At 41.0% G+C, this 15,444-nt stretch overlaps 1 protein-coding gene across 2 annotated transcripts in view; it reads right to left on the bottom strand.

The window, feature by feature from the left end:
* Positions 1-15,444, bottom strand: part of epb41a (erythrocyte membrane protein band 4.1a) — a 55,604-nt gene that overhangs the window by 33,253 nt on the left and 6,907 nt on the right. For both annotated transcript variants that reach the window (XM_035183429.2, XM_035183428.2), the window contains exons 2-10: positions 7,820-8,142; positions 5,505-5,786; positions 5,006-5,110; positions 4,277-4,319; positions 4,099-4,174; positions 3,224-3,442; positions 2,678-2,765; positions 987-1,139; positions 755-852 (exon numbers count right to left, since the gene is read on the bottom strand). In XM_035183429.2, coding sequence (XP_035039320.1) covers positions 755-852; positions 987-1,139; positions 2,678-2,765; positions 3,224-3,442; positions 4,099-4,174; positions 4,277-4,319; positions 5,006-5,110; positions 5,505-5,786; positions 7,820-8,134 — 1,379 coding nt within the window. In that variant the 5' untranslated portion in view covers positions 8,135-8,142. The remainder of the gene's footprint in view (positions 1-754; positions 853-986; positions 1,140-2,677; positions 2,766-3,223; positions 3,443-4,098; positions 4,175-4,276; positions 4,320-5,005; positions 5,111-5,504; positions 5,787-7,819; positions 8,143-15,444) is intronic.

Raw genomic sequence — 15,444 nt, 5'->3', positions numbered from 1 at the left:
CTACTTATCTGACCTCAACTGCCTCAAACAACAAGCAAATGTGTTCAGCAAAACGTCCACAGTTCTTTTAAAGCACATTGAGGAAACTGACTCAGGCCAGGCTCAGACTACTGGAGATTTATATGTTGATTTTTAGGAATAAAAATCTGTGTGATTATGATCGTGATTACAGTACAGTATCGTGCTGCCAAGAAACACTAGATTTTTAGCTGGCATCACTATTGATGGACAGTAAAAATCTCACTGCAGGTATTACCACCATGACAGCAAATTGTTGTGGGAAATCTTACTGTGTGAAGGAACAAAGTTTCTGTAGACAAATGATGTGTTCAGAAGAAATATTTTTTGCCAATTGCAGATGAAAAGGAACTTTCAGAGTACATTATGAGATATTTTGTACCTTCCAGCAGTTCTTATCTATTTTACTCAACATTGACACAGTTATTGCAAAAGAGAAAAGGAAGCTCCAGCCTGTAATTCAAAGGAAGACTAGGTAATCTTCTTCTGACCTAACTATGACAATTTCCATGACACAGCACAGTTTCCATTTTGTTCACATCTGCCTCCTCATAAGATCATGTGAGATCATATGAGGAGCTACATTACTCCAGCAGTGTGTTTGAGATTTGACAGATTAGACAGAAAAAGAAAAAGTTTCTCCTCATGTATGTGATGCAACCCAAAAATGAAAAACCAGACAGGTTTTTAAAGCTCCTGCAGTCTGAGCCCAGCTTTAAGGAATTCAACAGCTCACCTGAAGAAGGTGTGATGCTCCACACACACTTTCCACAGTTTCTTGGCTGCCTTGTAATTGGGCAGTTTGAAGCCAATTGCACTCTCATACTGTTCCACCTGTTGAAACACAAACCATTTAATATGAGATTAATGAAATTAACACTAAGGTTTCTTTCATGGTTTGAATAAGCTCAGTAAACAACAGATTTTACAGATGGATGAATGTTTGTCGATATGAAAAAATGCTGTACCTCTGATGGTCTTATTTTGATGAAGAAGCTGCTGCGTTTGTATGAGACTTTGAGGACTTTGGGCCAAGGGAAACGGTTGATCCTCAGTTTGTCTTTGTAAACCATCAGACCACTGGAGCAAACCCCCAACATGATGTCAACTCCATCCAGATCCTGACAGACAAACCCAGAGACACAAAGACATCCATCAACTATCAACAGGAACTGGAGATTTCAGTAAACGAAGACAACTTGACGGAACCTTCAAAATGTCTTAAAATGTCTGTTGCACTGCAAACCAAAGCAGCTTCAGTCAGCATGAGAGTCGTGTGGAAGGATAACCAACATTCCTCCACATAATGATTTCACTATGGTGGTGCAGAGCACTGTCTAAAGTGCAACACATTGACGTTCTGCCACATGTTCTCATTGTATTGGCACACCTTAGCAACTGTGACTTGGAAACTGTCTGTATGATGCATTTTATGACTAAATGACCTCACTCGAGCCGCATGAAGAGGAGGGTCTAGGTCCAGTTCCAAGAAGACTGCTGTGGTTTGTTTGTAGTGTGAGGGCTAAGTGACCAGTATCATACCTACCTGCCTTTTGATCAAGAAGTCCATTTTAACAGATACCCAATAACATAACATCCACTTTAATTTTTCAGGATGTATCTTGAGGTTGAGTTGGACTGCCACTATAACTGGTTCTATCTCATGAGTAAACAAAAGGTTGATTACAATCTGACCTCACTCTTTTTTTAATAATTACTTAAGTTCAGTTTTGTTACTTGTAAATATTGTAGATTTGTAGACTTGATGAGGATTTTAAGTCAATGAGCTGCTTTGATTCTGCATCCAGATTCTAGGAGTGCTCTACGCAATTGTCTCCTGAGTGTATGGCTTTTCGAGTGGTGAAAGTTGTAAATGCTAAAATGACCTTGCATTAAAACAGGTCATTGTACCAGACTATCTGCAGGACTGATGACATGTTAATGTGTCTTATTTACATGGGGCTCAGAAGGCAAAGTGGCTTTCTAGTGGTCAAAGGTTATGATCCCCAGCTCCTCCAGATATTATTGAAGTGTCCATGAGATGAACTCTTAACTGCTCCAGATGGTTTGCCATCTGTTTATGAATGGGTGAATGAAACATAGTAAAGCTCTTTGTTCGACAGACTATATAAATGCAGTCCATTTATACAAATATGACATTGGGACAGTTAATGCAAAGTTTTAGTGGTGATCAGCACACACCATGTGTTTGAAATGTTTACTACCACATGTACTACCACCAGTGATTTCTATGTCAGTAGAAAAGATGTCCTCAGATGTCCCTCGTATTTACCTCCGCTTTATGATGCAGCTTCCTTGTACTGCTCACCATCATCCACTGGGCGGCAGTACAGTCCTAAAAAAATCCCTTCTTCTATATTTGGTTTAAATCCCTGCTCTGATGCAAAGAGATTGACCTGATTTCTACTGTAAAAGCTGACATGTCGCATGTCTTCCTGGTGGTCACTCATGCTTCTGTGATGCATGACATTGAATCTATGAACAGACAAAGCTAAATGGTAAATGGTTTGTATTTATAAAGTGCTTCTCTAGTCTTGATGACCACTCAAAGCACTTTACACTTTCCCAACATTTATATATAGTTTCAGAAGGTTGAATCACAAACAGCAGAGAAGAGTTGACCAGCTCCTGCTCTCACCTTGGCCTGGTGGAGGTCCACTCCGTACATAGACAGTTTCTTGGCATTCTCCAGGAACATCAGGTCTGCCTGGGCTGGACTCATTATCCTGCCACAGCAGCAGAAATCAAAGAAAACCTGTAGTCACTGTTTGAGAGAGAGTTGGGAAAGGTAGTTTTTCCCCTTTCTCCTAATCTCTCTTTTATTTAAGTAGTAATAGAATTCATGTATCATTACAATCATTAGATGGAGGTGTGCAAAACGTGCTACTTTTAGAGACAAGTATGTTCATACGCCTCAAAGATTTAAGGCACAAAACACATGATTCTATTATACATTAGAATGTATTGTTATAAATTAGAATAATGTTCAAATGTTGCTTGAATATTAAAGTACTGCCATAATGAGTAGTTTATCATCATTACATTTTTACAGATAATATTTTGTACTTAGGTTTGACTTGTAATATTATGGTTTGACAGATCCACTTAAAACTGCTGTGGACACAAAAAGCACTCGAATCTGAGCGCCTCTTTAACCACTGCTTAGCTGAGGCAGTGTTCTGACCTGTATGTGTGGTGGAGCTCCATCATTTTGTCCTCAAGCTCCTTGGTCTGACCCTGAGCCATTTTCATTTCCTTCGCATATTCACTGCCATGCACCTCAGGGTCATACTCGCCCAGCTCCGACTGCAGCGCGTAGGAGCCCAGAAGGGCCAGCGTCACGAAGGAGCATGGAAGGCGACCCTGCAGGATGTCCTTCCGCAGCTGGAGACACAGGTAGTACCTTCAATGCACAAACAGGGATTACATGTACTGTGTATAAAGTTCTGATATCATGATAACAGATAAACTATTAATCAAAGGTCAAAGAAACGGTCATGCTCAGTCAAATTCTCATCTGTACACGCCCCTGCAATGTTTGCTTACAATATTAATGTCAATCTTGGAGTGAATTAGAATGACACTCCACCAAGACCAGATGAGAGTGCATCCTTCCATAAAGTTTAGTGGCAAACTGTCCAGTAGTTTTTGCATAATCTTGCTTACAATAAAACCGACTAATCAACCGAGACACAGACCCGGGTGTAAACCTCCCTGAGAAAGGTAGTTAACCCAGAGGAAAGGGTCTAAGTAAATGAACTGCTTCTTGCTGAACTGTATTTAAGCTCACGCCCACCCTTAGGTGCCATAAATGGTGTAAGTTTTTCCTTTACATATCAAAAATAATATGTTCTAACCTATGACAAAATAGAACGATAGAAACATAAATTAAAAATTGATGAACATCAGATATGGGCTCCAAAAATCACTGATTGTCACATAAAATGTTAAACTTAGCCATCATCTGGAAAAATCAATTGTTTCCACATTAAGCTTTGAATGCAATAAAATGATGTTTGTAGGCGGTCACTGACACATTCACTGGAACTCATGAGATACCTTGTTATGTCTTCAGAAAGTTGGGCTGGGTCCGGTGGATAGAATTTCACATTGAAAGTGAAATTGTAGTTGGCACCTTGAGGGGGGAAAAAACAGAGGGTGTGATGAAAAAAAATGATAAAAACTACATGTTAAAAAAGAAAATGAGAACACAATATATATTTAAATGTAAGCTCACCTTGTACCTGCCTGCGGATCTCCTTGGCCAGGTCCATCCAAGTCTGATCAAGAAAATGAGAGATGAAACATTAATAACTCTAACTATTAATAACATCTTTACATCTATAATTATCACTCTCATTATAACAACTAGTCAGAGCTGAAACCTGAGGGTGCACAACTGTTCCCGGTTTCTCTCTCCTCTGCTACACATTGAGGTTGGAATAGTTCGATTGATACTAACTGCTGACATTTAAGTAGTAGTAGCATTCATGTATCATTACAATCATTAGATGGAGGTGTGCAAAACGTGCTACTTTTACAGATATGCCTCAAAGATTTTATGCACAAAACATATGATTCTATTATACATTAGAATTTATTGTTATGACTTAGAATAATGTTGTTAAAATGTTTCTTGAATATTAAAGTACTGCCATAATGAGTAGTTTATCATCATTACATTTTGCAGATAATATATTATACTTCTACTTAGGTTTGACTTGTAAACTATAAATGTTCTCTCTCTGTTCATTACTGAATCACATGCATGTTTCAAGACAAAACAGGTTCAATGGTAAATATAAAATAATGAACTAGATGTGTTCACTGAATCCACACACACCAATAGCAGAGAATATCTCAACCCCTCTTCATACATGGAATGTAGTAGTAGTTTGCAAGTAATGATTTTGTTCCCACTTAAGTTGGACTGATACTAACTGCTGACAGTCAGAATCCAGCTCACCCTCATGGTAGGCGTGTCCCAGATGACAAGGCCATAGTAGTCTTTCTCCAGCAGGTTGAGATGGTCACACACTTTCATGAACAGCTCCTGGCCTGTGGCATGTTTCTGATACAAATACATAAAGGGGACCAGAATGAGACAAATTTGGCAACAGCAATATGTTTTATAGAGGAATAGAAAAGACGACAGAAACAGGTTGTCAGTTACATTTGTAGAATTTTAAGAATCGCCACTCCACTAAATAATTTAGTAAATCAGTGACCAGACAAGACTTTTAATCAAACAAAATAAGCAACTTAAATACAAGACTTTGTGTTGTGGGAATTTTAATAGCCCCTGTTAACTAGCATAAACCTGGTTAAGCACTATTTACTTTATTACAGTATCTATAACCGTTAATATCAAATAATTTTGATATAAAATTTGACATAAAATGTTCCTTCTTTGTTCTTCTTTCATGATGTATGGCAAAACAAATAAAAATGAGAAGTGATCTTACGTCCAGCTCACACTCATACAGAGCGTCATCGAGCAGAGTGATCTTGATCTGCATGGTCTTGGGTCGGCGTGGAGCTCTGGGAGCTTTGGCCTCCTCCTCTGTTGTCTTCTCCTCGTTCTCTCCCTTACTGCCTCCTTCAGGACCAGACTCCTTCTCCTCCTCCCTGTCTTTGTCCTCCTCGTTCTCCAGGGCAGCCTCCTCTCCTTTCTCCTTATCGTTTTCTTTGTCCTTTCCACCCTCCTCCTCCTCTGCCTCAGCTTCTTTCTTCTCTACCTGGACAGCCTGACAGAGACAGTTTGATCACAATGCAGTTCACACTTTCTTCATCAACTGTCCTTGTGAGTAAAGGCGTCAGTATCAAGTTAAACTGGCTGTGAGTCTTGCATAATTGTCACAATGAAACAGAGCACTGATTCTTGAGAAGTGGGACAAAACATGAAACCTTAACATCAGACAAATTAAACTCCATGTATGTATCTACCATGTACTAAGCTACTGAGGTATGCTTTGATACAACCTTAGACCACCATCAGACACCCAAAACACAAATACATTTTCACTCACATTATGCTAGACCCATAAAGTGTGTCTATGTAGCTTCACCATTATGTGTGTGTACGCCCTACGTTTCCTAAACCCTGATAGAGTTGATGACTATCAATTCACAAAAACAATAAAAAAGCAGAAAATGCTGATGTCACATATTTAGTATTAATTAGACAAACTAATAACCTATTTCTATATTTGACTCAAATGACTCAAAAAACTTCTGATTGAATGTCAACTCCGTAATTGGCCTGTCACCACCCTCAGACATTTTGTTTTCAGCTTGATGCCAGATGCTAACAGAATCTACTTCAGGAGAATAAAATGATCTGAACACTCGATGTGTGAAGACGGTGTTGACATATCATGGTGGTGACACAGGACATATTAACATTAAGATTTAAAATACTCTCAAACTATACCTTACTTGACCCTGTCTGCCATGGATGCACTCTGCATAGGTGGAATGTGAAAATGGATCCTTCAGAGTGACTGCTGCCCCTAATATTACCTGATTTTATTACATTTTAATGAATGTCTGACGGTGTTGACAAAAAGTGGGGACACAACTTTGAAACCTTATGAAATATGCAAGTGTCTTTGCTCTGATATGAGATAGTATTAAATGTTTCTTTTTATGGAACAAGCTCTTTTACTCATTCAAAAATATTTGTATCCATTTTATTGCACATGAATAATTGAACCCTTCTCTGTGGACATGCTGTTTAAGATGTAGTGGTAAGACAATAAGTGTCATAGATTTGATATAATAATTATTAAATTACATTGAAGGGGATAATTGTGCTGAATACATTCTATAATTAATCCCTCATTACATCTAAAGTTGAAAATATTTTCATTTTTAAACCCAATAGCAGTTTCAAATGCTGAACGTGTTTTGTCCCATGTCTCAAGAATCTGTGAGATGCGGTTGCTGCTTGCCAAACTTCACAGGCTCTCACTCACACCACACCAATACAGATAATCCACACAGATCATTCAGTGGTTGCAATTATAAGGGATCAGATAAATGCTACAACAGCACGATATACCCTCTGTTTACACTGAAATCCTCTGAGGTGCTTTCTTTTACACTCCTTTTGTGACAGGGCGTACAATGGTTATTTATAGTGTATATTTATCAGCTATTACCACAGAAGACAGACCCACTAGAGACTACACATCTTACTGCTGTAGTTACACTTGAAGGTGATGTTACATAAGCATTTGGATAGATGGATGTGGATTCAGTGGATTGTACCGTCCAATTGTATTTCATTTCCAATGCTTCTTAGGAACATATACACTGTGTCTGCAGTGGGCATAGCATGAGTAGCACATTAGGGATGTATTCAACTACAATGTTTTGTAGTTGTAGGGCAGGCCAGGCTTTGATTTTTCTCTTGAATTAAAACATAAGTTTTTGTTAGTAAATCAATTAAGATAAGTCAACTTGAAAACTACTACTACATTCCATGTATGAAGAGGGCTTGAGCTATTCTCTGCTATTGTTGTGTGTGGATTCATGCAGTGAACATATATATGTCTGGTACAGTATGTAATGTACAGGTCATACAAATATATGTCTCGTTAAAAATGTATTCACATATTTCTCCACCTCACCTGACGGCACATTCACTGCTTTTTACAATAAAGAGTATCAGGATAACTATCAGTGATCCTGTCTTTTGTAACACTTTGTATTAGACTGAGACCAAATGTTGTGTTTTGGCCCACCACTACTGCAGATACAGAGCATACAGGCTTACCTGAGCCTCAGCACTGTTTACTGAGTGCTGATCCAGGGCGACCTCTCCCTCTGTCCTCAGTTCAGGTTCAGGGTCAGCGATGGGGGCTTTAGCTTCTTCTTCTTCTTTCTTGTCCTCCTTCTCCCCCCCCTCGCTCTCACACTGTGAGCGCCTCTTCAGGAAGGAGGAGAAGAGGCGGGAGAGGCCGCGGCTGGCAGAGTTGCGGTTGCGAGGCCGGAGCTGCTCCTCCTCTGGTGAGGGTGGCCTGGCGTCCTGGCCGGCTTCCTCCTGCGGCCTTGGCTTCTTCTGGTGACTCTCCGCCTCGTCTGTTGTCATGGCAACAGCTGTGGAGGAAGAGGACAAAATCAAGTTAATCAGAAACAGCTCTGTATGTATGCAAATCGAGATAAGGTACAAAAACAGATCAACGGTTAATATCAGGAGGAAATGGGTTTATGACTATTGTTGTGTTTTATTTATTGGTAAATCTGCCTTTGAGAGGATTTGAACATAATAAAGTCTGGTAAGTAGAAAACTGGAAATTGCAACTTAAACTCTTTCCTTAAAAGCCACAACCTCAAAAATACCATGCCCCCAGTTCATAAAACCTGAAATATCCAACCCTGCTGGAAATAACCCTGAAAACATTAATATTTTTTAAATAAACATTATTCTTCATCATATTCTTTAGCCTGTGTATGTATTGTTACAGCTGCTCCCACTAAAACTACAGCTGCTGCCAACTGCAGCTGCTACCACCAAAACTACAGCTGCTCCCACCAAAACTACAGCTGCTACCACCAAAACTGCAGCTGCTACCACCAAAACTACAGCTGTTCCATACAGCTGCCTCCCACCAAAACTACAGCTGCTACCACCAAACTACAGCTGCTGCAAAACTGCAGCTGCTACCACCAAACTACAGCCCAACTCTCTCCACCAACTACAGCTCCACACAAACTACAGCTGCTTCCACCAAAACTACAGCTGCTAGCCAAAACTACAGCTGCTGGTACCAATAATACAGCTGCTTCCACCAAAACTACAGCTTCTACCACCAAAACTACAGCTGCCCAGACCATTCCACCAAAACTACAGCTGCTTCCACCAAAACTACAGCTGCTACCACCAAAACTACAGCTGCTTCCACCAAAACTACTCTCCACCAAACTAAGCTGCTAGCACCAAACTACAGCTGCTAGCACCAAACTACAGCTGCTAGTACCAATAATACAGCTGCTTCCACCAAAACTGCAGCTGCTTCCACCAAACTGCAGCTGCTTCCACCAAAACTACAGCTGCTACCACCAAAACTGCAGCTGCTTCCACCAAAACTGCAGCTGCTCCCACCAAAACTACAGCTGCTTCCACCAAAACTACAGCTGCTCCCACCAAAACTGCAGCTGCTCCACCAAAACTACAGCTGCTTCCAAAACTACAGCTGCTCCCACCAAACTGCAGCTGCTACCCAAACTCCCACCAAACTGCAGCTGCTACCCTCAAACTACAGCTGCTCCCACCAAAACTGCAGCTGCTCACCAAAACTACAGCTGCTCCACCAAACTACACTGCTCCAAACTACAGCTGCTAAACCCAACAGCTGCTCCCACCAAAACTGCAGCTGCTCCCACCAAAACTACAGCTGCTCCCACCAAAACTACAGCTGCTCCCACCAAAACTACAGCTGCTCCCACCAAAACTACAGCTGCTAGCACCAATACTACAGCTGCTCCCACAAAACTGCAGCTGCCACACCAAAACTGCAGCTGCTACCACCAAAACTACGCTGCTTCCACCAAAACTGCAGCTGCTTCCACCAAAACTGCAGCTGCTCCACCAAAACTACAGCTGCTCCCACCAAAACTACAGCTGCTACCATCAAACAGCTGCTACCACCAAAACTGCAGCTGCTTCCACCAAAACTACAGCTGCTCCCACCAAAACTGCAGCTGCTACAAACTGCAGCTCTACCACCAAAACTGCAGCTGCTACCACAAAACTACAGCTGCTTCCACCAAAACTGCAGCTGCTTCCACCAAAACTACAGCTGCTTCCACCAAAACTACAGCTGCTAGTACCAATAATACAGCTGCTCCCACCAAAACTGCAGCTGCTACCACCAAAACTACAGCTGCTACCACCAATACAGCTGCTACAAAAACTGCAGCTGCTTCCACCAAAACTACAGCTGCTCCCACCAAAACTACAGCTGCTACCACCAAAACTACAGCTGCTACCACCAAAACTACAGCTGCTACCACAAAAACTACAGCTGCTACCACCAAAACTGCAGCTGCTACCACCAAAACTGCAGCTGCTCCCACCAAACTACAGCTGCTACAAACCAGCTGCCAACACAGCTGCTACCACCAAACTGCAGCTGCTCACCAAAACTACAGCTGCTACCACCAAAACTGCAGCTTCTACCACCAAAACTACAGCTGCTACCACCAAAACTACAGCTGCTAGCACCAAACTACAGCTGCTAGTACCAATAATACAGCTGCTTCCAACAAAACTACAGCTTCTACCACCAAAACTACGCCAGAGTTACCAACCAGCTGCTAAACCTACAGCTGCTCCCACCAAAACTACAGCTGCTAGCACCAAAACCAGCCTACCACCAAAACCAGCTGCTCCACAACTACGCTGCTCCACCAAAACTACAGCTGCTCTACCAAAACTACAGCTGCTCCACCAAAACTACAGCTGCTACCACCAACCAAACTACAGCTGCTCACCAAACTACAGCTGCTCCACCAAAACTAGCTCCACCAAACTACAGCTGCTTCCCACAAACTACAGCTGCTACCACCAAAACTACAGCTGCTACAACACAAACAGCTCCCACCAAAACTACAGCTGCTCCCACCAAAACTACAGCTGCTCCCACCAAAACTACAGCTGCTTCCACCAAAACTACAGCTGCTACCACCACAACTACAGCTGCAAGCACCAAAGTGACAGCTACACTTTAAGGTGCCTCTCAGGGAACATCACAGCTAACACTTAACACTCCACATAGCTTAATAATGATGATTTTGGATCAGACAGGACCTTAGGACAATATTTTGCTTTTAAGGTTTTACACAGAGTCACCCACCCCCAAAATGTGCAGACACATCAATAAGCCAAACACATTTCTGAGAGGGATGATGCATCGGAACCAATCACATGGAACAGCTGTACTGAGTTCATGAAATCTGTCCTGACACTATTTCATGAGTCAGCAAGCCCAGAACCACTGATGCAGGTATGGATATGAATCCTGCCCTGTGTTCTCTTGAGTGCATGCACTTTCACAGATTTCTACACTCAATATTTTCAGCACTTAAAAAGGTATTTAAAAATTAGTGGCATGTTTGAAAACAGCATTAAAATAGACTTGAAATGGTATTTCCACAATCATCCCACGTCACACTATGACAATGAATATTCTGAGAATAAAATAGCAGTCAGGCTTACGATCAACTGGGATACAACTGGGATTCTCACTGGTCTGGTCAGACACACATCATATTATCATCTATTATCTGTCGTTTAGCCACTTGTTTTATTCTCCATCATGCCCCCCACACTACAACAACACTTGGCTTGCAGCTAATGTAGCCACCTGAGAACAGACTGATGGCATTTATGGTCTACTGGCTGCACACAGTCACTTCATTATATCAGTGAAGGTGGGTGGCTGCACGAGCTGCATCAGCTGCCACCTGACACACCACAACAGTCAGACATGTTGCTGTGGCAACAACAACCACGTCAGAGCAGACAATTTAAGAAAAGGGAGACAGCGATGTATGAAAATCTTTGTAACAATAAGCTGCTTTTCCTGTAGCTGCTAGGGCTCGTGTCTTCTGAAATGTATCCATGGTGATGCATGGGTCACAGTTTTCTGTTTTGTTTGGGGGGGGGTTCTGAGGAAGAAAAAACTGTTCCAAGATACCTCTGTTCACGTGAGTACTCTTGGAATGCAAAGTGTAATTGGAAATTACTTTTTTCATCATATATTTCGATTTTATATTTCTACGTCACTGCATGTGAAGTGGGACCCCTCGTTGGACATCTCTGTTACATCTTTACATCAGTGACATTCCAGTGGTCCGAAGGGAATTTCTTGATATTGACCCAAATCATTCTAAAAGGGGCACTTGCTTGACATAGTGTTATTTATTACAGGAGAGATAAGCAAGTGAGGCACAAAATGTTACATGGCTAGAAAATGTGTATGTTTCACTAAAACCCCAGTACTGGTCACTCCCATTTCCATCAATGATGGAGGGTTTGAAACAGGCAGAATCAGGATCACAGAGATCAACACTATATGCACAAGGGTATAGTTGAATTGAGCTAAGACTGTATGTTGACCTCGCTACAGTTTTTTCAGAAAAAATACAAAATATTATTTTTTGATGATCATTGATGTAAGACATAATGTACCTTTATTTATTTATTTACTTTTCTTACAGAACCTGCTCAGAAGTAACATCTTGGAGAACTGAAAAAACAAGACAAATGAGGTGGTCTTCCAACCACTGACTTTATGTTCTCTGATGAGTAAATCCTGACCGATGCAGTGGCAGAGCAATTAGAGTGCACCTTTTGGTATCGTGAGAAAATCCGAAAAATAAAGTCTTATAATGATGCCAATAAAGTCCTGATTTTATAACCATCACATTGTTTGACAAAATCGTCAGACACATAGGATAAAGACGACGACTGAGCTGTGACTTGGGGTGAGTTTTTATGGCCCATATTCACAAATCACAATTTGTCTCATAGGGCTTTAACAAGGTGCGACATCCTCTGCCCTTAACCCTCAACCAGAGTAAGGAAAAACCCTTTTAACAGGGGAAAACAACATAGAAACCTCAGAGAGAGCCACATGTGAGGGATCCCTCTCCCAGGACGGACCGAAGTGCAATATAGATGCCACGAGTAACTGAACACATCATCAAAATAACAGTATTTACAACATTGATGGGAAGAACACAGCACACAGCCTCCATCTGGGTACCACACTGCTGCCACACCTCTCCTCCACTCTCTGAAAAGCCTGAACACAGAGATGTGTACCCCGCTCTCTCATGGAACAGAACTGGTGACTTCTGTGAAAAGTAGCTTCAGCCACAAAAGTCTCTAGATTTGCTGCTAGATGGAAAAAAAATACTGAAGGAGTCTGAAAGGTTGGCGGTATGTTGGCAACACTGCCTGCAAACACACCCCTGATGATGTCATTTAAGCTCTTTCATTTTCAAAGAGCAATGGCCAATGAGGACATTCAGAGAAATCCCAGCCGTCTCATGTCATCAAGCTTAATGAAGATGCATCACAGCAGCGAGATCAAGTTTCCTTTTTTCACCTCAATAGATATGTTGAGACACCTCAGATTGAGCTCTACTATAATACTTTCACTTTTAATAGTTATATTTAACATTGTGTTGTAGCAAAGCTCATCCACTAATGTTTAAAAAAAATAAAGTGCAGCCACCGGCCTCTGATATTATAATCCTTGACATCCTCTGCTCTGATATATTGGCATCCTGATACCCAATAATTGAGCAGCATTTCTACAACATTTTCTGTCTTTGTCTCACAAGTCAGCACCAGGCTGACATCAAAATGAAGGGGAGAGAGTATAGACTATGTAAAGATGGACGACAGGACCGCCCCCAAAAGTGGAGCAAAATCACCTTGATTGCCCACTTGTGGTTGGCTGAGGTGTAAGTCACAAACTCTGCCCCCTCCATATTAGTGGATGGGACATGCACCAAACAGTTATGGACGTTTTCTGGAAGCTGGTGAAAGGAGAACTCAGGCAGCAGCTGATGTCTTATGCAGAAGAGTTTAATGTAGACTTGATGCATCAAAGAGACCAGGAGGTGAAACAATATACAAACACTAACAGAGCAACAGGAGCAATTGTCACCCCCAAGTCTGAAGATGTCTCCCACAGCATCTGCATATATCTCCCTCTACTTGCGTCACCCATTCTAACAGCACATCCACGAATGGCTAGAATTGCCGTCACTCTCTATGGTACATGTAGGTGTTTGCATCCTATTGGATAGTTAAGCCTAAAGTATGTAATCCTAAATCACATTGTGTCCTTACGTCTTGCCACTGGTGAAATACACAAAAGAGTTGAGGTTGGTGCCTCTCTGTCTGACGCATCTGAGTTAGATATGAAAGTCCCTCAACGTAGACACTACAATGTACTGTTGGTTGGCCCTTTATCTATAACCTGAGCTTGGGTACTGCTTAGAGAGAGATGGGAGTATCTGTTGAATTAGACAGGCACGATTCTTCTGTACAGAATTACACTATATACATTATGTATAGTGGCATATACAGTAATGTGTGAGGATGGTCAAAAATTCCTCAACACAAACTAAAAAAACAATAAAAATGTTTCAAAGATGGTTTCTGTCATTTTAGGCACTTCTTATCACATTGAAGTATGTTCAAGTGTTCAAGTTTGGTTTTAATTAGTTGTTTCATTAAAAAAAATACAGGGTGAAACGTCATGATTGACAGCTGAAACTAGCTTGACTTATGACAATGGCTCAACTGTGCGATCAGTAATGCAGAGACTCTGACTCCAAATGACATCAGCAGAACAAAACGGCGGAGCACGCATCCTGAATATTTTGGTTACATTTTTGTACAGTATAGATGTATCATTTATCTTGATATACATTCAATGGGAGAACTAGGACATAAAAACTGCAAGTATATAATGTCAAATCTGATGAAAACTACTGAATTGTTTGGTGACTTTGCCCCAAAATAAAATTCAAAAAACTTTTTTTCACTTATCATACTTCTACTAAACATCAACACACTCGGCTGTTAAAAAGCAAATAATTGGCTCACTAGGGGAGGGGGAGGATACGTGTCATACAATTGATTGTTGTGGTGTTACAGACGTTTCTTTGAATGGATTGTCTCTGATAACATCTCTGGTGGAACCTGCAGTTTATGGTTTGACCCACACTTCACCACTGTGTGCTGCAGAAGGGGTTTTATTAACAACAGCAACTTGAATTATGTGGGCACATGCACAGCAATAGCCTAAAGGAATAATGTAGTCAATAATGTTGTCTGCACTGATTTGTAAAGTAGGCTCATATGGCTGATTCTGACAATATCTGTTTGTCCACATAGCTGTTTTATGGAAGACCTTTGCTTCAGGCATTACATCCCATGCAGCCATATGAAAGCAGCAAGATTCGCATGCTAAATAATATCCTTAATAATCACCTCTTCACCACCTCTTTACTCTAGTTTGTCCTGAAACTGCTTATTAGTTTTGTTTGTTTTATTCTAGAAATGGGTCATTCCGTGTCCAAACATCCCACTTTTGGGCCACACTGTCACAAATCTTAATATTTTCATGCCGATTTGGTCACATAAGAAACCTGTGGAACCAAATAATTAAGGGAAATATGGGCTTATGAAGTTTGAACTCTTTGACGGACACTGTGACTTTAACTGTCTCTACCCCCCCCCTATATATAGATATATAGGTCACAGAGAAATTGTTTTAATATCGTTTTGAAGCTCTTTACAAGCCAATTCTTTTCCATATTTATTTAAAAAGTATGCTATCCCCTATACAATAAATAACAACAACAAGTTAGCTT

The sequence above is a fragment of the Hippoglossus stenolepis genome, chromosome 17 (assembly GCF_022539355.2).
Source record: "Hippoglossus stenolepis isolate QCI-W04-F060 chromosome 17, HSTE1.2, whole genome shotgun sequence".
NCBI classification, from domain to species: domain Eukaryota; kingdom Metazoa; phylum Chordata; class Actinopteri; order Pleuronectiformes; family Pleuronectidae; genus Hippoglossus; species Hippoglossus stenolepis.
This window is presented reverse-complemented; position numbering and strand designations above follow the sequence as displayed.